This window comes from Pyrgilauda ruficollis, unplaced genomic scaffold (assembly GCF_017590135.1).
Source record: "Pyrgilauda ruficollis isolate IOZ18807 unplaced genomic scaffold, ASM1759013v1 scaffold63, whole genome shotgun sequence".
NCBI lineage: Eukaryota > Metazoa > Chordata > Aves > Passeriformes > Passeridae > Pyrgilauda > Pyrgilauda ruficollis.
In genome coordinates this window covers 1,751,202-1,776,706 of record NW_024528044.1, presented here as the reverse complement: position 1 = coordinate 1,776,706, position 25,505 = coordinate 1,751,202, and the positions used below count along the sequence as shown (strand labels likewise).

General features: G+C 36.3%; 1 protein-coding gene across 3 annotated transcripts in view; it reads left to right on the top strand.

Annotated features, from left to right (window-relative positions):
* The window catches only part of PRKD1 (protein kinase D1), a 115,991-nt gene extending 91,466 nt beyond the window's left edge, over nucleotides 1-24,525 (top strand). For all 3 annotated transcript variants that reach the window (XM_041484113.1, XM_041484112.1, XM_041484115.1), the window contains 11 exons: nucleotides 2,023-2,146; nucleotides 2,917-2,994; nucleotides 3,547-3,826; nucleotides 6,120-6,172; nucleotides 7,263-7,335; nucleotides 8,249-8,355; nucleotides 8,776-8,937; nucleotides 10,294-10,392; nucleotides 11,442-11,709; nucleotides 21,292-21,377; nucleotides 23,560-24,525. In XM_041484113.1, coding sequence (XP_041340047.1) covers nucleotides 2,023-2,146; nucleotides 2,917-2,994; nucleotides 3,547-3,826; nucleotides 6,120-6,172; nucleotides 7,263-7,335; nucleotides 8,249-8,355; nucleotides 8,776-8,937; nucleotides 10,294-10,392; nucleotides 11,442-11,709; nucleotides 21,292-21,377; nucleotides 23,560-23,778 — 1,549 coding nt within the window. In that variant the 3' untranslated portion in view covers nucleotides 23,779-24,525. The remainder of the gene's footprint in view (nucleotides 1-2,022; nucleotides 2,147-2,916; nucleotides 2,995-3,546; nucleotides 3,827-6,119; nucleotides 6,173-7,262; nucleotides 7,336-8,248; nucleotides 8,356-8,775; nucleotides 8,938-10,293; nucleotides 10,393-11,441; nucleotides 11,710-21,291; nucleotides 21,378-23,559) is intronic.
* The last annotated feature ends 980 nt before the right edge of the window (nucleotides 24,526-25,505 follow it).

Genomic DNA, 25,505 nt, shown 5'->3' with positions numbered 1-25,505 from the left:
TTATGGTATAATTGGATCTAGATTGTGTTTTTAGATGCCTTTATTAAAAAGGAAAGTTTGACAAACTTAAAGTAGTAATTTGAAGCAAGTTACAAAATAGATTAGTGCTTTGAAATGACTGTTCAAGAAGGAAAACAGGAACTGAGTTGTGCAACGTACCTCAAAGGTGAATTAAGAGAAGAAACATTCACGTATTGGAACTGTCCAAATAGTGTGGAAAAAATAGGGATTATTAATTGTCAGGGAACCTGAAATGAATTAAGGAAATTTCAACTGTAATTTCCTTGATGCAAGGGATCTATACCTTTAAGAGATCTATACCTTATGAAACATTTTTCTTTCACGCGTCTGTTTGACCTGCAGTTTCCTCTTTTATTTTGCTTGTTGGGAGTCTCTCTCAGTATGTGTTACTGTCATACACCTGTTGCACTAATAGAAGGCAATCCATTTCAATAATATGCAGTTTTATTTCATGCAGCAGTAAACCACTGCCATATTTGTCTGCATAGATACGCATGATATATGTATGATGTATAGACACCTTGTGTCATTGGAATATGAGCCTGTGCTTAGATCACTAAATCATTGTCACAGAACATTTTAAATTTCCAAGTTTTGTGAAGCAGACAGCATTGCAAGTTGTCAAAATAAAAATACCCAATTGTGCTAATAAAACATTTATAACTAAGGTACGTTTCACTTATGTAAGGGAGATTCCTCCAGTAATACCTGTCTGCAATTAGATTTCTAAGGGTAGTTTCTATATCAATATAGGATATTTTTTAAGTGATCTATATAAGGCAAATAAAATGTAAACCTTTTGTCAGCCCAGGCAGGAATAGCTAAATAGAAATTGCAGATGGTTAAATCATTTTTTAGGCAGAAAAGAGATGCTACCTATATGTTATATACTTAATTAAACTTTCAGACAGCATTTTCTGCATTTTGATGGGAAGCGACCAATTCATAAAACTTATTTCCAGGATGCATTACAGTGAAGCAGGGCCACCTTCAGACATCTACAGTCACAACAACTTTGGGAATTTAACAGATTATTCTTTTCCTGAACCCTATGAGCCCTTTTTTTTTTTTTTTTTATGGAGTTGTTGCACTAATAGCTTTGCTAGCAGGGCATAATACAAAAGCAGTGTTGTGCTCTGTTTTCACAATGCAGCATCACTATTTAAATTTCTGCCAGAAACAACCAAGTATTCATGTTTAGGACTGAACAGATTGAGTCCACATTCCATTACACAGAATCTGCTTTGGGAGTTGTTAACTCTAACAACAAGGATGATGGGCTAGGTTGCTTCTGGTTGCTACCAGATTTTATCTGATGGTGCTCTCAGGCATGCTGCCACATTCCCACGGCTTCCCAGCTTACTGTGTGTTGGCTGAATGGTAGAAAGCTGCAGTGTGCATACCCCACAAGGCAACAGGGTTTCACCTTAAGTCTTTGAGTGCAGAGTAGCTTAAATGTCTTTCTCTGAGAGGTTCCAGCAGATTCTCTGCCTGGTCAGGGTGTGTGCAGCTGGGCAGCTGACATGTTTTCTGCTCTGTAAACTGGCATCACTCCGTTGTGTGTTTGAGCCAAGCAAGATCACAGGACAGTAATCTGATGGACAGTGTGTACGTAGGTTATGAGAGATTCAAGATCAAGTACTGCTCTGAATCATGCATAGCAAAAGCTTGAGCAGTGGCTCCCACAGCCTAGCTAAGGCCCTAGTCATTTGCCCATTTTCTTAGTTCATCTTTAGAAATATTTTTGGAATAGTGTATGTAAGCCTTCAGAAGGTCTCTGACATTCCCTTGGTGTCACATTACAACCTCTTTTCTTTGTGATCTCAAGATACTTGGAATGACAAAACAAAATATTGTACAAACAGGGTCTGCTGACAACGATAAAAATAAATGTGGATATTTTCTATGTGTGTGTATACACATTTTCTGATTTTAAAGATTTTTTTTCTTTTTGTTCAAAGTTATCTTCTTTTAAAAAGCCTTTAATGATTTATTCTTAAGCCCTTCAACCAGCAACAATATTCCACTAATGAGAGTGGTACAGTCTGTGAAGCACACAAAAAGGAGAAGTAGCACAGTAATGAAGGAGGGTTGGATGGTTCACTATACAAGCAAGGACACACTGGTAAGCATTGTTACAGAAGACATGTCTTCCAGTACATGTTATATTATAGTATAGAATAAAATTCTAACAGTACTCTGATAATTTTCAGTCACTCATGCAAGGCATTTTTTGCAATTTTTATGATTCCTAAAGTCCCAATACTTATCATAACTAGTACTGGCACTGCTTGTAAGAACCGGATACAGTTAAAACATGCAAAAACCATCTGAAATGTCTGTTGCATTATCATAGGCAGCCAAATGTAAAATCATTCTTAAGGAAGTGAAACAAAATGTTAAGGGTTTCTGTAAAGTAGCTTTACCTTCCAGCTGCACTTTCCTTGATACCTTACTGCGAGTTGTATTGAGATTTTGTGAAGTAGATTTAGTGTAGAAAAAGAATATTTTCATTCCAACCTGCTAAAAAATGAATAAAGCCTTCAGTATGTGAACTTCAAAAGTGAACTGGGGTGTTATAAGGGATAAAAAAAGAAATCTCAATTGCTTTAGGATCATGTGTGTCAGCAAATTGTGTTGAATGTAATGCAGACATCCAAATGACATTTTAAATTTTTAAAACTTGTACAATTTTAACAGAGCTATTCATGAAATAGCAGAGCATAATAAGAGGTCTATAAATTCTAAATTCAATTACAAAGTTTTCATTAAAATCTTGTAATAGTAATTGGGTCTTTATCGTTCATGGTATATCTCTTCAAATTAAAGAAACATTTTGGCAGTGGTGCTTTTGCAAAATGAACATTTCATTAATTTTCTTGTTTTTCACTGCAGAGAAAGCGACACTACTGGAGGCTGGACAGCAAATGCATTACACTTTTTCAAAATGATACCGGAAGCAAATATTACAAAGTAAGGAATATTTTTCAACCTCTTTTCATACCAGCAGAATATAAGGACTAAATTTCTAAATTGATGCTTACTAAAAGTACAATAATAGTGTAACTTCTGTTTAGGTTTTGGGGTTTTTTATTTTTTCATTATTTAAGCTGCATATGTATGGTCTGCTTTTCAAAAACAAGTCTCTGATCAGAAGGTGTCAGCTCACGAGGACCTATAAGATGTGTGTTGTGGAAATGAAAAGTTTTTGTATGAGAAGTTAACAAGGTTTTATTTTCTAATGGAGTTTTCTTGATATATGGATGGCTCTGCTTTTTCTCTGAAGGTATGTCACTACTGTCTTTGATAAGTTCAGTTAAATAATTAAAGTTCTATTTAGTCTTGGAGAGAAACATTTAGTATTTACCATCAACAGTCGTCTGTGTCACAGGTTACAAGAGGCTTTTTGTTTGTACAAGAAGCATGTGGTAAAATAAACTAATAAATGAATCAAATAAGCTCATACTGAAGTTCTTTATGTTGATAGTCTTTGCACAGAAAGTAAAATATTTTTTTTCATTTTAGGAAATCCCATTGTCTGAAATTTTGTCTCTGGAACCTGCAAAAACTTTCACTTTGCTGTCTCAAGGCGCCAATCCTCATTGTTTTGAAATAAGCACAGCAAATATAGTCTATTATGTTGGAGAAAACATAGACAACCTCTCAAGTGTTCCACTAAACAACGGTGTTATCAGCAGTGGTGTTGGCATTGATGTGGCACGAATGTGGGAGATGGCAATACAGCACGCCCTGATGCCAGTCATCCCTAAAGGGGCATCCACTGGCTCAGGAGCCAGCCTGCACAGTAAGTCTGTTCATTTCCTCCATTTCTGATAAGGAGAATCACCTCTCAATTGGCATTGCTCAGTTTTCTGCACACATTGAAAGGATGTGTTGCACAGCTGGTAAAGGCTATTCTGTCATGGCTTGTCACTTGTCTTCCATATTATTTTAACCACCACCAGCTTCTCATCCATGTGTTTTCAGTTTACAGTAGGACATCTGTAATGATACACAAGATGCAGATATTTTAGTAAGCAAATAGTTATGAAATTAGTAAGGCTTCTAATTCAAATTTCTGTTGCTGGTGTGAGGAATAGCCTCCTTGTGCAGATGGATGAAATTTTCTGAGCTCCACTTCAGAACTGATAGATTTTTTCCTATCCTGATTGTAATTTTTGTTTCTAGCTGTCTGCAGAAGCAGCTCTTCACTCTTTGGGTCACTGCAGCACAGATGATGTGCTCCCTTTCATCATATTTGGCTGTACAGCTGCCACAAACATTGTCCCATGCTGAGACAAATGGAGCTCAAGTGTGAAGAACAGCTATTCTAGGCACAACAAGGCATGTGTGTTATCCAGGACCAAAAGGACTGAATATATCTTAGCTTCCAATTTACATACCTTCGTGTAATTCTCTAGCAAAGGTGACAGTTTATGTAAACCAAATATGAGACCTGTTTAAATCTGTCTTGGGTACTGATAATAAAGTAGCACAGAGCAAACAATTCCATGCTGTGGCTGCTCTGTACTTCTGTTCAGTCTAGTGAGTGTAAAGAGAATTTGGATATGTCTACATAATTTGGATTAGACCTTTTGTTGCAATATACACCCACTTTAGCACTTGACATCTGGATGCTATTAATGCAGCACAAAATGCTAATGAGATCACAAGCCCTTCAGGAGCCAAGTAATACAACAGGCTGTGGCATTGCATCTCCAGGCACAAAAGCTCACATACCAGATTAGATCAGCAATGTCCTTTGCTTTCTCAAGTGGGATCTTGTATAAAATAGTGTCAAATTCTGGATGTCATTTCCGTCAGACTAGTTGCCCAGTGCCCCTGGTTTGACTCCAGTGTAGCTAAACAAATCACATAAAATACTGGACTGGGCATGACAGCTGTCTTATGTCCCTCTTGGGAAGTTTGAAAAATTTATTTACAATTTAGTAGCTATCTTTGGGTTATGTGTGCAAAAATTAAGGTTATTTGAGACCTTTAGAGCAGTTTCTTGTGGACAGTGAGAATGACAGCAACCTTCTTTCTTTCACTCAAAGTCTAAAACTTACCTTTTTCCATGCATTTTTTTCATGTAAACACAGCAGTACATATATTTGAAAACAAACTGGTAATGATTAAAAAACCCTCCATAACTAAAACATTCTATGCCAAAAGCAGTCCTCCTAAGGGAAGGGAATAGGCTGTGTTACTCATGTTACTTACAGCAACTAGGATTAGTGCTGATGGGTAGTAGCAAGTGTCTTCAGTGTGTAGTATAGGCCTTATAGCAGGGGACACTTTCAAAATTTTTACTTAAACAAATGGAAAGTCAGCATGAATGGGATTCTACACAGAATTAGGAGACAGAAATGACTGTGCTCCAAAGAAGCATGCTTTCCTTCCCAAAGTATTGTCTTTGTGTAATGCAGCTAGCAGTAGGCATATTCTGAAGTTTGCCTCTAAGTTTGCAGTTCAAATGCTTATGACATGCTTATAGCATCCTAAGCTCCACATTGATAGAAGTTGGATCTGCTGTTTTCTTGTATTACAATGCAGGTGCAAGGTTTTTTTTCCATTATGTCTGTTTTATTTTTTAAGTTTTAATAATGTCTGTTAAGCCAGTTGAAATGTGTATTACTTGTAACAGCATGCAGCCTAATTTGAATGTGTAGTTGCCTTCATCTGAATAGCATCAAATATGTTGTAGGTGACTAAGTAAATCAAAATTATTATTAAATCCCTAAATTAGATCACTAAATAAAACCAGTTTCGTTGCAGTTGTTACTTGAGTGAGATAAAAAACCTCAAAATAGAATGGGAAAATCAATAAGAAGCTTATTGTGAGACTTCACTATTAAAAAAATTATTAATGAATTGTATAATCCTGTTTTTTCCGTACACTGCAAAGCTGTTGTTAAATTCATGTGTTTGTGGGCTGGTGTAATTTTATATTAGCTGGTAGACAAATGAGCTGACCTAATTGGTCCAATTTCTAGAGCTGTCAGTAGTTACTGATGTAATATGAATGTCATTTCCTATTACTACATGTTTGAACTAAAAGCACAGCAATCTAAAGTATATTTTGATTTCTTCCCCAGGGGATATATCCATCAGTATTTCTGTGTCAAACTGCCAAGTCCAAGAAAATGTGGTGAGTGTTCTCTTGATGCTGGTGCTAGACATGCTATGATTAAGCTGGCAAAGTCATTGATCTGCTTTTCAAGAGGAGTGTTAGGGGAGTTCCCATCAGCCATTTCTCACTTACTTTGAAGAAATTAACAAACAATTAGCTTTTTTAACTTTTGACAAAAACCATCTTCATGCCACCTTTTTTCTAGATGCAAGAATTATGTATGGGTAATTTCGCAGGCTTTAACTCTGGGTCTGTGTAGGATGTTAATTACCAAATGGAAAAGCCAGGTGTAGAAATTACTAGTTTGTGGAATTTGTCAGCTGAACTTTGTAAAACTGACCACAAACCTTGATAAATATACCATTTCCTGTCATAACTGAGATATCAGATATTCTTTGTTGTACGAAGATGAAACTCTAGCCAAAGGAAGAGTTGCATATATCAAAACACATACATAGAGAATTCTGGGTATCTTTTACTCTAGGACAGTTAGACATAGGTCATGTGGTCAAGTTAAGCAGTCACACTGCTTGCTTTCTCTCTCATGGCAGATGGAAGAAATAGATACTCGCTGCAGCCAGCTAAAGCTTTGGGACAGCTCTGGTAGTTGTCAGAAAAAGATTGCAAAAAGATTTCCTCCTAGGGATGGAAACTTTTTGTTTCCTAACAAAAAGTAAGACAGCCTTTATTATGAATTAGGCACGCTTTTACTCTGTTGTATATGCTGCTGGTTAAATATCAGGAAAATAAAACTGAGCTGCAAGATTTGATGTTTAAATCTCCCAAATGAATCTGCTAACAGCTTGTGCTTTAGCCTGTGTTAAAGCCTGTGCTTTAGCAGCACTGAGAGATAGTGAGACATGAGACTGCCTCTCTGGCACAAATGGAATATTTTGCCCCTCTCAGTGAAACTGTTGAAGATTCATCAGCTTTTACAGCAATTACAGTTACTATGGCTTATAAGAAAAAACACCAGAAATTTTTGGCTGATAACAATTTTAAGATATACTGTACTAAAAGGATGCTACTTCCCACTAGAAAAAGCAAATGAAATACAAATTTTCTTCCCATATTCTTAGGGCTTAATATCTATTGTTTGTATAAACAGGATATTAGCACTGTATACCAGATATTCCCAGATGAAGTATTGGGATCAGGACAGTTTGGAATTGTTTATGGAGGTAAGGCTTTGGTGTGTTGTACAATTGTGCTTAAGATAAAAATTTTCTTGAATGGGGAAAATATTTGGATTCTGAAATGTTTTGTTGCAGAAATTAGCTGTCTGTTATTTCATTTAAGACATATATGTTCAACAAAATATATGTTTATATTTTGTGTTGTTGAAGTCATTTTGTAGATTGAAGTTTTCTGCCCAGTGGTGGGTCAATGTCTATCACTAGCTTCATATATTCTCTGTAAGTTCTAATAAAGCTCTTCTTTTTGAGAACTGTAATGGATGAAAAAAAATATAATTCTCCCTGTATTTCTTTACATATTTCAGTAAGACATTTATTAATTGTTTCTTCTGTAGCTTGTTAGAATTGTATATCTTTTTATTTTCCTATTAATTTTTCCTCTCCTTTTTTCTGCAGTATTTTGGGGGGTGTATTTAGGTACAGCTGTTGTTTGACACAGTGAAGTGAGAACTAACAACAAATTTCTCACTGAGGTGTCTCTGACTCTCTGATAAACCTGGGACATGCACTAACATGCCTAAAGGCTATCACATATTTCATTATTTGCTAGTGTGGAGCTACCAGTGAAGGACTAAGCCTACAACCAGCCAGTTGCACAGAATGTAGCTGCAGCTTACACATGTATGAGAAAATTAACTTTGCATCTATACTGTTGAAATGCAGAGCTAACTTTCTCATATGTTTGTTTCCTACATGTTTAAATGGCTTTGTCAGGTGATAGCAAGTTCTATTGTCAAAGGGTAGAAAGAAGAGAAATGACAGAAAACTTTTAATGTCTTATCTGGAAACCAGCTCTGAGGGTTACTTGGTTATGGCCATTTGTACAACACATAAAAAGGGAACACTTTTCATAATTAATCATGTTAATTGATAAAGAGCTTTTGTTTTACTAATGCAGGAAAGCATCGCAAAACTGGAAGAGATGTTGCCATTAAAATAATTGATAAACTAAGATTTCCAACTAAACAGGAAAGTCAGCTTCGTAATGAAGTTGCCATTTTACAGGTACTTTTCTGTTCTTTTTTACTCTATTAGCTCCATTATTTATTTCTGTAAATACCAGATAATAATATAATGATTTTAATTTATAATCACCAGTGTCTTTGCAAAGATATTAGTATTTTTGCTGCATGTTTTCCATAAAAAGCCAAAACCAAATGTGTCAGCAATGTCACATGAGGAGTTACAATTTCTGCAGTTTTAAGCACCAGACCCAGTAAGGAAAATGTGTGTTAAACTAATATGAAATTCATACATTCTCATGTACTTCCCCTAGAAATTTTGTCCCTGTTGCCTACAGGGACAGTTTAAATTATGAAATACTGAAACATTGTCTGGTTTACATGGGGGTGTGAAGTCTGAATATGCAATGGTAAAAGCTATTGAGCATATTGAGAAATCTAATACTATATTTATCTTTAACAGAATCTTCATCATCCTGGGGTGGTAAATCTGGAGTGTATGTTTGAGACGCCAGAGAGAGTCTTTGTTGTTATGGAAAAACTCCATGGAGACATGCTGGAGATGATCTTGTCAAGTGAAAAGGGCAGATTGCCAGAGAGAATAACCAAGTTTTTAATTACTCAGGTAAGAAATTAATTATAAGGAGGAAGGAGATTTCAGGTCAATTATTATCACTATTATCATTATGTTTCTTATATTTTCCTTTTGACATAATTTACCTGACTGGTTTGTGAAAATCTGAGTAAAACAGGAGTGGTAAACGAGCTTTCTTTACATTACTGTACGTTGCTGTCTACGTTATAGATAGTAAACCATTCAGAGGACTTAAAACTGGACACATGTAGAGCTGTTGGCTGCTGGATGGAGGGGACATCAACGTACAGTTTCTCATATGATGGAAGAATTAAACACAAGAAAGGAAAACAGTAAAAGCAAACCGTTGGATAACTACAAAAATAAATTTGAGCCTCTTGAACTGCCTGATATCAAACCACTGCAGTTCATACTATGCACTGTTAAACCTATTTTCTGTGCTGAGATTGGATCTCAGTACTACCTGTGTCTGAGTCTGGATTAAATTATTACTTCTATTAACAATCTGGTATGGGATTCATTTGAGCTTCCTGTTGTTATATTCCTGTAATGTTACCATACTGCTTCTTTGGCTGACCAAAATACTGGTTTAAATTTAGATACACACATTGGTAGTGAGCCACCTCACAGTCAGTGAAGCCCATGTTTCAGCAGTCTGGAAAAAGGAAAGTAGCAGAAGCAACAGTATTATGGTGTTTATTATTATAACTTCCTTATTTGATGTAGAACTTAACAGGTTTCCTAGTTTCCAGGCTTTAATGGGCAAAACTGCCACCAGCTTTAGAATTTGATTTCTTCTGTTCACAGGTTCATTCAGCCTCCTCACTGCTCTACTGCAGTGGCAAATTCTGTCAGCCCCTGACCAAACACAAGAAGCTGGCTTAAAGCCACACACAAAGGATGGATATCTGTCACACTGTCACTATATTTATGTGTATGTAACAGAACAGAAATACATACAACACTCTCCATTCTTTTTGTCATCAAGAAAACACTTCAATTGGATCATCTAATATTTATGTGAAATGTTTTTAGTTGAATCTAGATATGAAAGGTCATTCTGCAAATGTTACTACATTCAAAGATTTTATGCACAAAAAAGTAAAAAAATGCTTAGAACCCAGTTTTTAAAAGATGTTTATAGTGTAAACTCTTGGAGAGGGAAAAATACTTGATGCAGTGAAACATCAAGAAAACTTGAGGCACAGCATTTTGGTTTTTGTTGTTTTTTGGTTTTTTGGGTTTTTTTCCCCAGTGTTGACATTCTTGTAAAAGGTACGTTCTTGTTGAATTGTTTTTCTTCACACCAGTCCTTGCTTCTCTGGTCACTGATACTGTTCAAACAATATAAAACAAGCAACCATAATTTGATTTGTTTATTCACAGATCCTTGTTGCTTTAAGACATCTTCATTTCAAAAATATTGTTCATTGTGACCTCAAACCAGAAAATGTGTTATTGGCATCAGCTGATCCTTTCCCACAGGCAAGTAGAAAATGCCCTTTCTTAAGATAAATTGTGGTAATTAATAAGTGTTTGTGTAACCTGTCTGCACAGAATTTTTAGACATGAAAAGTTGATCACTTATTCAAACTGCTTCCTAAAGAAGTTACGTTTGAAAATCCTTGATTATTGTCATTTGTTGAACTAGATATAACTGGAATATTGAACTAGATTTTCAAGTGTGATATAGCTACTTGTGTGATCATTTCTAATTTGCTCACCATTAAGCACAAATTACTTGGCTGGTTAATTTGCTCCAGAAAGAAAGTTATTTTTCTGAAAGTTTGGATAGGGCTCATGAAGAACAAGAGCTTCTTCTTTAATTCCTTACATTTAAATGCCATGTAGATCACAGGATATTTAAATATGCATTCTGACTGGTTATATTTCTCTTTAAAAGGTGTTTTTATCAGCTTCTGTTACCTTCAGTCTACAGAGTTCATCTATAAATTCCCTCAATCACCCATATTCAAATGAGTACTACTGACAATTTTTAAATAATATCAGTATCAATAATTGGAAGGGAAGGATCTGTACTGAGTTGCTGTAAATGAGAATTTTCAAGCTGCTTAATCTGTTACTTTGTAGAACTCAGACAAGGAAGTTTGCAGAGAGGCAGAGTATAACTAGATCCACAAGAAAATAAAAGTGGAAGTTTAAGAACTAAATTTAGTCAAGTTGCTTGTTTTAGGAAATAGCCATAGGTAAAACATTTTTTCTGTTTGCTGTGTTCCTATGCTATGAGCGAAAAGTATTACTATTTATTACTGCTTTCATCACAAACCTGAGCTGTTGAGACTATCCACAGCTGTGTTTTATTCATGGAATGAAGGAACAGAAGAGACACTGGTATTCCAGTTTACTGTTTCAGTGGAATAAGAATATTCCTCTCAAAGAGGAGTTTAAAAAAAGGTGCTCTTGAAGGAACAGTAGAAATGCACCTTGCAACTAATTGATGATAAAAGTTCCCCAACTATGTATTTGATAATAAAAATGATGTATGTCTTACTATAGCATTTTTCATTAAACAGGTAAAACTCTGTGATTTTGGCTTTGCCCGAATCATTGGAGAGAAATCATTTAGGCGTTCAGTTGTAGGAACACCAGCCTACCTTGCTCCAGAGGTTCTGAGAAACAAAGGCTATAACAGATCTCTGGATATGTGGTCAGTGGGTGTCATCATTTATGTAAGCCTCAGTGGAACCTTTCCATTCAATGAAGATGAAGACATACATGACCAAATCCAGAATGCTGCTTTCATGTATCCACCTAATCCATGGAAGGAAATTTCTCTTGAAGGTAATACCTGTTTGTGGCTGTTCTTATTTAAGTGCTCAAAAGAGTAGATGTATTTTGCTTTTAGATTTTTTTTCCTGTATGTAACAGAATTAAAAAAAAAAAAATCCAGTAATGTAATGTGTCTGTTTTGTGCTGTCAGCTGCTTTAGACATTTCCTACAGAGCATGTATAGACTGCATATGGCATAATCTCCTAGCATGGGATCGCTCCAGGAGGTGTTGAAGGAGGCACATAACCACCTACAGATGAGATTGCTATAGAATCTGTGGAGAGCTTAAGCTGCTGTAATTGGTCTTGTGTATATTCATTTATGTACCTCTTCATTCAGCTCTATTGCATCTGCAGTCTGTTTCTTGTTCTACTTGTTCCAGTAATTGAGTTTGGTTTCAACTGGATGCTGTACTCTGATATCTTTGTGTGGAGAAGATAAAAGTGAACAATTCCGTAGATGAGATTTCAGGAACAGTATGAGAAAATGTCATGCAAGAGACTATGCAGGGGGAAAGGCTTGGAGTTAATGTGAGACCTTTGAAACTCAAGTTCTGGTCAATGGCATCAAAGACTTTTGATAAAAAACAAAATAACAGTGTGACTAGTTCACTAGGAACATCTTTAAAGAAGGTAAATTAGTTCTATTAAAAATGTGTCTAAACACAACTAAGCAGGGCATTTAAAAAAATAGACACTTCTGGTTTCACTGATACTTTCACATACATAACATTTTCAGGCAATTTGATTTACTTTGCGATTTAATTTTTTTTAGTTTGGAATTCTGCAGGATTATAAGTCTTAAAGCAAAGAAACTCTATAAGCATCAGACTCTTATATCCTTTTCTAAAATTGTAAAATGTGCCAAACTGAATTACAATATTAGCATTTATAATTTCTGGTATTTACAGTACTGTTTTTCTGGTTTTCAGGTGATATTTTTAACATACCTCTTAAGCATAGTTTAGAGCAGTGCGCCTAATGCTTACTATAATATATATTACAGCCATGTGAGATTCTCTTCAGAAAATGCTCTGAGAGCATTGTTTGTTATTTTATCTCAGTGGCAGATGAAGTTTGAAATCTGTTGGAGAAAAAAAAAGCTATAAATCTGCACAATTACACACTGAAGTTCTCCTGAACCTCCACACACTTTGATATGTAAGCTGACAGAATCTGTTGGCAGCAATGCTTTATCTGTCGCTAGAGATAAGCAAACAGCAATCAACACAGGGGAAGCTGCAAGAAATTGTCTCCCACAAGTTTCTACTGTGGTAGACAGAAGATCAATTTTTGCACTCCGAGGTGAAGATTCAGTAGAGCACCTACAGAAAACTCACCTACTTGGGTGTTATCTCTCCATTTGTAGAATCACAGCCTTCATTAAGAATTGATGGATACCAGGCTGCAAGCGTGCAGAAGGGAGGGAAACACATTTTAACAAGTTACTAAATTAAAATCTGCTTATACATTGTGATTTTATTACATATTTTGGATTGCTAGGTGATGAACCACTCTATTGTGCTAAATGAAAACCTGGAAAATGTCTGAAGAGATTCCATTATGTCTTAACAAGAGGGAGTTGAAGTCTAGATCTCTGTCCAAATATTACTCGATAAAGCCGATTTTTAGAGCTCAAATTTGAATTCAAATTCCATGTTTCTCAGGGAAAATAAAGGAATGTTTTTCTCATGTCTGCTCCACTCTCCTGCGCAGCTTGTGAGGGGAGCTGCCCCTGTGGACCTGCTGGCTCCATCCAGTTTCTGTTACCTCTGACAGTGCAGCGTGGTTAAAATGCAAACCTGTCCTGGTGTCGTAACACGTCTGATCTGGATTACAGTTCTGAACAGTGCCATGTTAATTAATGCCACAAATGACTGAATCATTTAGGGGACAAACACAGATTATTTTAAAGATTTTATGAAGGAACTTCCGCATGCCTATTGCAGAGATTGGTGCTAAGGAAAGGTGAACAGCAGTTAAACCTTTTGTGTCGTGTCCATGATTATTACTGTGACTCAGAGAGCCAAATGTCTAAAACTTCTTGCAACTGTAGCTATTCCTGTGCTCTCTTCAGACCACTGCTCATGTAAAAAGTTTAGGAATGGCTAAACTTAGTTATTACCATCTTCTATTTTTATTGTAATCAGAGAGGGAAAAGGATATATTTCTTTGAATTCAATAGATAGAGCGGCAGTTAGAGTGAATTATGCTGTGTTTAGCGCCACTTTGGTTTTAGTGCACACTACGTGCTTTTCCTGATACTTCCTAAACAACAGCATATTAATTTGTGAGCTAAAAGGCAGAGGGTAGCAAAACTTTAAAAGAAAAAAAATGAGACTTACCATATGTAAACAATGTGTCTGGAAAAGTAACAACAATGGTAAAGTAGCCTTAATATTCCCAATATATGTCACTTAGTCAATTACTGGTCTTTAAGTAAAATTGGCTTTTCAAATTTTAAATTTCACTGATGAGGTGACAGATTTATAAAAAAACACATGACCCATAACAATTTACACTGCATGGTAATATAAATAATGTACTTAAAGTCTAACAGATTCAGAAGAAGAGCACATGGAGATAAGTTGTATTTTGGAGGAAAAGTGTGTCATGTTGGGTGATGTTTTGGTCTGTATTAATTTTCTTGATAGTAACTTTTTCTGTAGCATTTTATAGCAATTCTTAAAATCTGCAGTCACAAGCCAAGACAAAAGACAGAACTTATTTGAAGATAATATTTTCTGAGTGCTTAATGTTATTAAATCACCATCAACAGTTGTCTTCTCTGCCAGTCCTTTATATGGTCTAGTCATTCACTGAGACCTCTCTTTCCATAATGTGTCTGTCTGATGTCATAACCCCTGGATTAATTTAATCAACTCTCTCTGATGAGAAATTTAGCTTTTTTGTGTAATGCTTTGTCCTTCCTTTTACCCATTAAAATGTAACTTAAGAAAATGAAGACCTTTCAATTTTGTACGTCTAAGATTTCTCCATAGGGAGTTCTGATTTTTACCTAAGTGGCTGCATTTTTCCATATTTTCCCAGTAACTTCACTCTTTCAAAAGAACACATCCCAAAATCTGATTCTGTTTTTGGATGTCTAAATAGGATTGTAACACATTACTGGGGATAGGTAGTTTTTGTGGTAGGTGTTCATTGCCCGGTCTATTTCTGCTCTCTCTTCAATGTTTGTCAAGCCAGGCTACATTTCTAAATTCAAGAAATTGCTGTATGACAATTTGAACTTAATTCAGTATTCACTGTGGCATTTTAGCTAGATACTGATATAGAGGACTCTACTTGTAGAATTCCTATCTATTTTACCGCTTTAAATTTCACATGTCTCAGACATGGAACCTGTTTTCAACAGCTCTACTGTTTGCTTCCAGTTTTGACCTTCCAGTCTACCTCTACCAAATTTGCATCATCTCAGGAGATTTATTTTTACTTAGCTACATGATACAAGAAATAAATACTGCTAAATATAAAGATAGAATTCCATGATGGATTTTTTCTCTCTACCTGTATTTAATATTTTATGTATTATGTCTTCATTGTGGTAGCTGTTCTTTTGAACTGTACAGTCCTAAAATGTGCTGTGTCAAGATTGGAATTATTCATAGTGTGTTTCATTCTGCTGTCATATTTTCATAAAACATTGTATTTATAATTCGTTTTTCATCAGCTACCACCAGCACAGCTATTGCTACTAACCTGATGGGCTGTGTGATGTACAACACAATCACTGATTAGGTGCTTCACATTACTTAATATTATTAAAATAACTTGGGAAGAAACAATGCCATTCCTATCATGCATTAAATTTGATCCTGGTGTCCCTGTTCCAATGCTTTGTAGTCATACAGAAATACCACAGCTGCCTTTGAGTCAGTATTTATTTATATTTCTTCCAACATAATGTGCATAGAAACTCTGAGTGCTTCACACATTAATGAGAAAGTCACATGAATGAGTGAGCATTGAGTATGAGGAGGTCAGTGCATGTTATAGCTCAGAGATGCTCTCTGCCTCTGTAAATGTTTAGCTAGCTGTTAAAAGGAGGTCTTGGCTCTACTTACACATTTGCTTGGATAAATTAGTATTAGGAAACATCTCTTGTAGGGTACAGCGTAGAATTGCCAAGGATTTCTTTTAAGAGTACAGCTAAATCTATGTGCCTGAAAATCTCAGCCAGCTGAAGATCATTTTATGCTAAAATAACTGCATGTACACTGGAGCATTTGTCAACAAAGCTGTATTGACTAGCAGCAGGAAAGGGATTTGTGTGTATGAAAAAATTATAATAACGATGACCTCTAATCAATTAACCTATTCTTAGAAAAATCCAGGGTCTAGGAAGTCTTGGACCTCCTGTATTAGGGGAAGCAGCTTAAATTTGTAAAAATGATGGTAATAAGGGTAGGTAGTATTCTAGGTGGACTTCAAAAATTCTAAATCAATTATGAATTCATCATTAATTTAGGACTGCTTCTTTTATATCCTTAAGGTAATTTCTTGTTTATAACTTATGTAAAATGTTTAAATCTTTAGGGAAGGACTAAATGAATGATAGGTTTGTAATAGGGTTTTTCAGATATTTTGTAAACTTTTACATTTATGTGCAGGACACATCCTAACTGAGTTAAAGTAGTCATTCCTGTGAAAAGCAATTATTGTGTTAATTTGATACTTAGAGTGAAAATTGTGTCTTTGTCCATACTACAATTAATTATTTGCCATATTAATAAACTTGCATAAGCAGTGTAGAGTAATGAACCTCCTGACTGTGGAGGTTCTTTCCAGTGAATTGAAACTAAAGAGCCATCTTTCCTAAAATCAAAGGGATACAAAGCTTTCTGAAGTTTGCATTTGAATTTTTCTGTTGGGGATTCTGCTGAATGATCACCTGTCTAAAAGGCCATACTCATTCTACTGGAGTCATTGGTTAGTTTGTTCCCTTTAACAAAGTCTCCAGCTTCTGGAACTTTGTAAGTCCTCAATTGACTGTTTACACGATCATGGAAGGTAAGCAGGAGCCCATAAAAAGGTAAACAGGAGCCCATAAAAGTGTTAGTAAAAGCACTTCCATAATCCTCTCAGAACTTTCACTCAGGTTACCTTCATGGTGATAACCTGGTGCATTCCTGTAGATTGTGTGCAGAGCGTAGGTGGTCTTTCTTAATGCTCTGAATTTATTTAATTATAGATTTTACAGAGGAATACTCTAAAATTTTATAAAGCTCCTAAAATGTCTGATAAGGATTACTTTACAAATCTGATTTAAAAAAAAAAGTTATCAGTGAAAATTCATGAAAATCAGTGAAAATACTTAAAGATACTATGTAGTTACTACCCTCTTCTCAAAACTGCTTTATCTTCCTAGACAGGATATTTAATTTTGTAATAGATGATGCCCAGATTTGGCCCCCTGAAGTTGTATGTCTAAAATAAATGTTAATGCCGTCCAAATTTTTATCTTCAGTGTTTTTAAGCAGTACAACTCAAAACTTAATCATCAAAAAATTATGTGATTTGGGTTTGTTTTTTTTTTTTTTTAATTCAGAAATTGAGTCAATGTGAATCTTACTGTTCATTCATTTTACATGAATTGAAGCCAGACTAAGCTTTGTAAGATAGTGGCTGTCAGGATGCTGTCAGAACAGGACGGGGGTTTTGTGAGTTTAAAGACGGAGAAAACAGTGAACTTTCACAAGTCTTTTAAGCATTTTAATTCCAGCACTCACAATTTCATTATTAAATTTCCAAGGTTCTTCTTTGCTTGACACTGCACTGTTCTTTTGTTGCCCTGCCTGTATCTGTCACTTGCATCTTGGTTTCTGCTACTCAGACAGAACTCTTACAGGTTGAATAAGTGGCATTTCTTGAATTGCATAATTTCCTGATAAAAAGTAGCAAATACTCTTTGCTGTTGAAGCTCGTGTTTTCTTCCTTCACCTAAGTTTGAAAACTTTGAGTAATAAAGCAAATAAAATTGTATCAGATAGTTTGAGTTTCTACTTCATGTGTACTTCTAGTAGTCACGGTGCATTTCTGCTTATTTATTTATTTGTGCTTATTTCTGAAGAAGCAAGGGCGCTAGACAAAACTTTCCTGGCAAAAAGAACTCTAGATGAAAAACTAAGCAAAACAGCAAAACTGGTTACAGAGACAGCAATATTCCAGTGGTGAAACAAGCAGACTATCTGTGTAAGCTGTTCTCGACTGCTCGGTATTTACAATTGTAACCATCCAGGGAAACTGCCTTTTCACCCTCATCATAGTTTTTTTCCCTGTCTTTTTTTGTGCACCTTCTCTAGTGATTTTTTTCTAGACCAGTGCCTTTCTGGTCTGTTTAACAAGCCATTGGTAATTTCCCCCAAGAATACAAAGAAATATGTTATTGCATGTAATAAATCCTTGTCCTGAAGTGAAAAAAGGGACAAAGGGGCCTGTTGTAACTTGAGGGAGGTTGAATAACTAAATATGATTTCATCACTTGTGAGGCTCACAGTCATATCTGCTTCCAGTGGGTTGCACAGAAAGAATGTAATAGAGACATTATCAGCCCTCAGTGGCAGGAAGAACATTCAGTAGGTGCTTGACAGTTAGCGAGGCACGTGCTGGGATATGTGCACCTACATCACAGCAGTTACCAGCACAATCGACCCTTTCATCAAGTTCTTGGCCTATTTTCCAAACTCAGGTTCATAGTAAATGATTGAAAAATGAACTCTGAACATCATACACACCCAAATACCACTGAAAACAATAAAGAAATGGTAGCCCTACTAAATTTACATTCAGCACTGGCTTATAGATCAAAAGACAGACTGAAATCTTACTGTAATACTGCTGAATTTAAGGATAAGTTGGACAGTGTTGCAGAAGATTCTGATGTTTGTTGATACCCAGATATACTACAGTGAGTAAGGGACTATGTTCTCCTCTTCGAAGCATCAAATAAAAACAATGGTCACTACTTTTTGATAGGTGGTATCAAAACCATTGTGTATGACTGATTTCCCAATCTCTTCCCTATAGCTTGGAACCTGAGAATGTCTCCTATGAATGAAGAGGAAAAAGATTATTAACTCCACTATTTTGGAAAACAAATGAGTTTTAAGAATGATGCCATCTGACAATAATTGTCCTTTGGATATCCACTGACTTTCTTGTCCTACATACAGTTCACCAGCATTTCGAGAGGGAACAAAATAAACACCAGTTAGAGAATTTAGCATTAAGTGTACTTGATACTAAAAGACTCAGTAGATAACAATCTGTTTGTCCACAATAGAAAAGTAAAATTAGGACCATCTGTTCCAGGAAAAGAATGGCTTAGAGCCTCTGGCAATGCTTTCTTTGTCAGAAGTCCTGAGATTTATTTTCTATCATTCCCATGATTGCTTTGATTTCCAAGACAGTCTTCATCACCAGGAAGTCAGGGCTGCTTTAGTGATAGTCTCCTATTGCCAAGAATAGGTTTGTCTGTCAAATTAGCTGCATAAATTCAGATAGACTGCCATGTGAATTCCCATTTTCCTGGATATTGTTTTCATTGTTCTCTGCCCCATGCCAGAAGCACACATCAAACCCTAGATGGCAAATCAAGCCTGCCTGCAGAGAGGAAGTTTCTGTTAAAAAAGAAAAGCTTTTTCATATTGTTGTACAGAATACAACCTCAGAGATAATTGGTTTAAAGAATTCTGTCCTATCTCATAGTCTTAAAACAGACAAGATGATTATTCAGCTCCTTTAGTACCCAGCTGGCAACAATATTCATCTGACGTGTTTCAGACCCGGTGCCCCTCAGTGATGCCATGAGTCTGTGTTACTTTCAAGACCATCTTTCCCTGTCACCATGATATAAACAGAGAAATAAAGATGTAAACCAGCATACTTTGGACATGCCAAAGGATAATGTGATGAAATGGAAAAATTGCAGCAATATTATCATTCCTTGTGGCTAGTCAGTTATTCTGACTGGAATAACAGTAACTTTCCACCAGAACTCATGCTGAACATTTAGCACCACCTAATAGGATTTAACCTTTCATTATAGCCTCTTTTTATTTTTTTTTTAATGTTTTTCTGTAATTGCATATCAGTTTCATTCTAGAGATTTTTCCAAATGGGTCACTCATTGCAGTTCCGTGCACTGATCATTGGCTCATGGGTCTCATCCCTTCAGGCACCACAGCACATATTTCACTCTTTCACAGGGTGAAAGAGTTGGCTTTGTTCAGCCTGGAGAAGAGAAGTTTCCAGGAGACCATATAGCACCTTGAACCACCTGAAGGATGCTACAAGAGAGCTGAAGAGAGACCTTTTACAAGGGCATGTAGTGATAGGACATGGGGTAATTGCTTTTAACGGAAAGAGGGCAAGTTTTGTTGGTTATTAGGAAGGGGTTGGATATTAGGAAAAAATTCTTGACTGTGAGGGTGATGATATAGTGGGACAGGTTACTCAGAGAGGTTGTGCATGCCCCATCTGTGGAAGTGTTCAAGATCAATTGAGCAACCCAAGCTAGTAGGTCTCCCTACCCATGGTAGTAGAGTTGGATCTTTAAGGACCTTTCCAACCTAAACCATTCTGTGATTCTGTGAACCTCAGTGAATCATTGACTCCAAAACTATAGAAGTCATGAAATTTGTAAAAGACGCCCTCACTTTTCTGAAACTGCCAACTGTTGACTAGCAAGTAGAAGCAATGCTCGGTTCAAAAGAATAGTATTGCAAGACTTCATGATTTATGAAACGCGATTTCTCCACTCAGGGACTGGGAAGGTGCTGCTGTCAGTTATAAGTGAAGTCTTAGTAAAATATATACATATATATTGTTTACTGTGGTACCTGAACAGTACTCTTCTTGGGTGGAAAATGTTAAAGCTGGAAGATTTGGCATTGAGGGAATGTTTTTACTCAAAGTGACTTTGCACCTTGCTGCTAAAAATGTTGGTGTAGGAAAACTCCATTTATTATGCCTAGTGTTGCTCATCCTCTGCTTCTTTTAAGAAGTAGAATTTGCATGTGGAGATAACACACTCTCACAGACAGGTTAGAGCCTCGTGCTGGGAGAGAGATCACACAAGCACAGCCTTGAGATGGACTGTGGGTGCACACAGCCCTTTGATCTGTTGGGGCAGGCAGTGCCCCCCTTCTGCCAGGATGAGCTGAGCCTGGCAGCGCTGGTGTCCCCATGGCTGTGCAATGGAATGAACCTCCGTGCATTTCAGCTGTGGCTTGGTGGTTGCCTTGGTTGCCTCCATGTGTCAAATCACACAACTATAGACCTCACTTACATGAAGTTTTTTTTCTCTTGAAGTTTTTTTTCTCTTTTTCTCTTGAGCAGGATCCTGAATTATTTTCAGGCAACTGTTCAGTAAAACAGTTGTAATTCCAGTAGGAAGGGTTGCATGGGTGCCTTCAGGTACATCGGCATTGACTGCAACTTGTAAAAAGCTGGAGTAAGAAGGGATAACTGCCCTCTTTTTACAACTACCATGTCTTTGTATCTCTCTGTTTGCATGTTCTAGTTGAAACAAATACATTTGAACTAACATTTTCCAATATTATTTCTTTTCAGCTATTGATCTCATAAATAATTTATTGCAAGTGAAAATGAGAAAGCGCTACAGTGTGGACAAGACATTAAGCCACCCATGGTTACAGGTATTTCTTCAAATTCCCTGTTTTTACTCTTGTGTTTGGACTCTAAACATAATAAAAAATCTTAATTTTTAAGCACAGTAGAATCTAAGAAAATCTACTAACCTGAATATGATTTTAGGTCCTTAGAACCTCATGTTTGTTCACCAATTTACCTATGGTTTCTTATTAATTTCTGAAGTATTAGATTCCAATACTAAACAGTCTCATGCTGTCAAAATATGTTAAAACATATTTTATCATTTTTGTCTACTTATTACATATATTACATGTATATATTACATATATTAAAAAACTCCTTGTAGTCATTTGACTAATATTATTTCATTGCCTGCAGTTTACTTTAATTCACTTACTAAAATTATCTTCCAGGCTTTTACTTCCCAGCCATCACAAAAGTAATGAAATTACGTGCTTGCCAGGAATATACATTAACCACATTCAACTGAATTCTTCAAATAAAAACTGAGATGTAAGGAATTTTTAAGATGCTAGCAGTCTCTGCCTTGTGCTCACCATATGATATGGTAATTTTTTTTATCCTGGCAGTAGCCAAATCACTGCAAGTTTAAGGTCTAAGACAAAGCAATGAGGAGCCAAGGCCTGTTCCAGCATCCCTGTCCAAGGAGCAGGGAGGTGTGGGAGCAGCCCAGGCCAGGGCATTGTGTCCCTCCCTGGAGATGAGGACAGGCTGAGGCCAGACAGATGCATCAGCCTGTTGGATCTCTCAAGGGAGCTTTGTTTGCATCTAGGAAAATAATCATGGCACAGGCAGAGTGCCATGGACCAGATGCATAATCCCCAATCCCAAAGGAATCTTTATCAAACCAGAAAAGTCCTGCTTCGGTATCTTATAGCTGATACTGTGTCTCAAAGTAGATGGTGACCTTCTGGTATAGGAGGAAAAGGGCTGTAACTGCCTTTGCTGCACCCCATCTTTCTCAGGGACATTTGTCTGGAGCTTGCTTTCTTCCTCTTAGATTTCCTGTCCCTCACTAGTTTTTTCCTCCAAGACTGCTCTTCTGCCTGGCAGCCATTGCAGAATGCATTTGCTTGAGTCTTTGGGGACCAGACTGGGGTCAAGGATGCTGGCTGTCTCACATGACAGGACAGGTCCTTCTACTCTAGATCCAGTTTTATTGCTTGTGTAGTAGTGAGTGGAGGTGAAATAAGATGAGGCAGTTCAGCAGCAGCTCTAGCACCAGGGATGGGATGAGTCCTCTCTCTAGAAGAGTCCTGCCTTGCAGGCTAAGGAAAGATAACAGTGGTTATTTTTCCTTAGAGGACGGTGAGACTTAGTGGTGTTCACTGAGAGGATGTCTCTAAGAAATGGGCCAAAGTATATGAGATACTAAAGATGAAAGCTTTATGCATTTACTTTGTTTGGGCTTTCTGGTGCTTTGGCTGTGTGGTTAGGATTGTGTCTTAGGCTGAAACAAGGTGAAGGAGAAAAAAGAAAACTGGATATAGGATCACAAGGAGAGATTAGTCTGCATGGGGCTAGGATTGGCTCTATTACTGCAGCTTCATGCATGCTTTGGGTTGGAATAAGAAAAGAAATTAAACTTGCATTCTTTGGACAGATGAGAGGCTGCAGTGCATGATGGTCTAAACACCATGAAACTCAAATCCTAACATTTGACTGTCAACATGGAGTTCCAAACTACCTTAATCTTTAGGTGTATATGTTTCTTTGAGCAAACCAGTAAAAAGTTCAGAAAAGGAGATTTTTCTAGCCCAAGCTGAATTTATGTTCTGCATTATTATATTGAGATACAGACTTAACTGTCTTAACTGATACAGATCACTAGAATGTATTTGTATGATTAAAAATGTTTCTTCTTTCTCATTCATCTTGTGACTAGAAGGAGGAATTGCTTCACCACCATGCCTCAGTTAAATATTATGGCAATCTATAAATATCCATACATTTTTCAAAACAACCTGTAACAGCTCAATACTATACTTGTGATAATTCAATAAAATTAATTTATCCAAAAATCCTCTAGAGATAAAATTTATTTCTTTAGGCAGATTTCACATTTATATAAGATTTTTTCCATTCTAGAGCAATAAAGATGACCCTTAGAGAGCTGAGTTAATAGCACTTTGAGTGTTATTGATGGCAGAAGGGAATGTATTTTATTTTAGGAAATCTACAAGTAATACTGTTATTCTTTTTCAGGACTACCAAACCTGGTTAGATTTAAGAGAACTGGAATGTAAAATGGGGGAACGTTACATCACCCATGAAAGTGATGACTCCCGGTGGGAACAGTATTCAGAAGAACATGGATTGCAGTATCCAGCACACCTTATCAGTCCAAGTGCTAACCATAACGAAAACACCAAGCTAGAAGAAACAGAAATGAAAGCCCTCAGTGAGCGTGTCAGCATCCTTTAAGTTACATCCCCTATAATCTGTCAAAACACTGTGGAATTAATAAATACATACGGTCAGGTTTAACGTTTGCCTTGCAGAACTGCCATTATTTTCTGTCAGATGGGAACAAAGCTGTTATGCTGTTACACTGTTGATATATCTGAGTTGCCAAGACAAATCAACAGAAACATTTTTGTGTGACCAACTGTGTTGTATTTACCAAAGTTCCCAGAAACACTAAACTTGTTATTGTGAATGATTCATGTTGTATTTAATGTATTAAAACCTGTCTCCACGGTGCCTTTGCAAACTAGTGTTTTTCTTACTTGAGCCTCATTTTGGTAAGAGAGAACTTTCCCGGGAAGATCTCGGGGGTATTTTGTGCATCGTTAGTATTGTAATTGTAAGCAAACTCTTGAAGAGTAGATTTTAACTGCTGTTCTGTGAACAACTTCTACCATTTGGATAAAAGCTTTATTTAGTGTTCTAAAAATATAAAAGGCAAAAAATAATGAATTGCATAGAATTGTACAGTTTCAAATCAGATAACCTGTATGTATTTGTATGTTTGTGTATATAGATACACATGCACACAGTATAACTTGTTCTTGTACCTAAATGCCTTAGTAATTTGTAAACCGCAGCATGTCGGTTGTATTTCCCCTTTTCTTAAAATATTCTTCTCTATTATGAATATTCTCTAATATGTACATTCAGAAGCTAAATAACATGTTGACTTTGTGTATGTTTTCAATAAAAGTCTTATTAAAATAGGTTCATTGATGAAATTTTCTGTTTAAAATAATCCTGGAGTGGCATCAGAAGTATGTAGAATAAATTAATTCGTCATTAAGAAGACAGTATGGAGGTAGGTGGGAAAATGCTGCTGGATAACCTCTGTTCCTATCACACATATTTTATAAGAACCTAATGGGACTGATTTTGTTCAGTTTTGAAGCACTGAGGGAGTGGGGAAGTTGTGGATGCATTAAAGGAATTTTAGTTTTTTGAGAAATGCACTGCTTCTGCTTTTCCACTGAGTTCCACTGAACTGACAAGGTACCGCAGATCTTTCTTGCTCTTCTTCCCCTGAAAACTTTAAAGATACTAATTGTTATTTCTAACAATTACTTAGACTACCAATCCTAAGCCATTTAGTTATAACAGTGAGAGATGTTCTGGCTGCACTATAATAACACATGACAGAGGAACTCACTGAAAAGCTGAAATTTATTCTATGCCATCGTCTATCTTGGAAAAAAAACAGTTAATGTATAGGTATTGAAAACAGAGTTAAAAAATGTAAAGATGCATTGGACTAGAGGCAGAAGTACACAAAGATAAGAGCTAATAGCCATATATGGTAAAGCTCCACTGCTCAAATATTGGCTTTATGTTAGAGTTGTGAGCTCTTCATTAGATAAATCCATTCTTTCATTGAAGACGAGCTTTGTCCTGAGAAAATTTTTGCCAGATACATAACATCACAAACCGCAAGAAATTTTCCTCTGTATTTTGCACCTCTGCTGGATAGTTAGTATGTACTATAGATGAAATGAAGAAAAGGCACCTCTATTCAAACAGAAAAAATTACATTCTAGAAAATTATAAAGTATTGTGAAAAATTATTTATAAACATCTTTTCCTTCCTTCCCACCTTCTTTCCTTACTCTCACTTCCAAAAAAACTAAAATCCTTTTCTGCTTAAGGTCTCTCATAAACATGTCCTTTTGACATGTTCTGAAGCA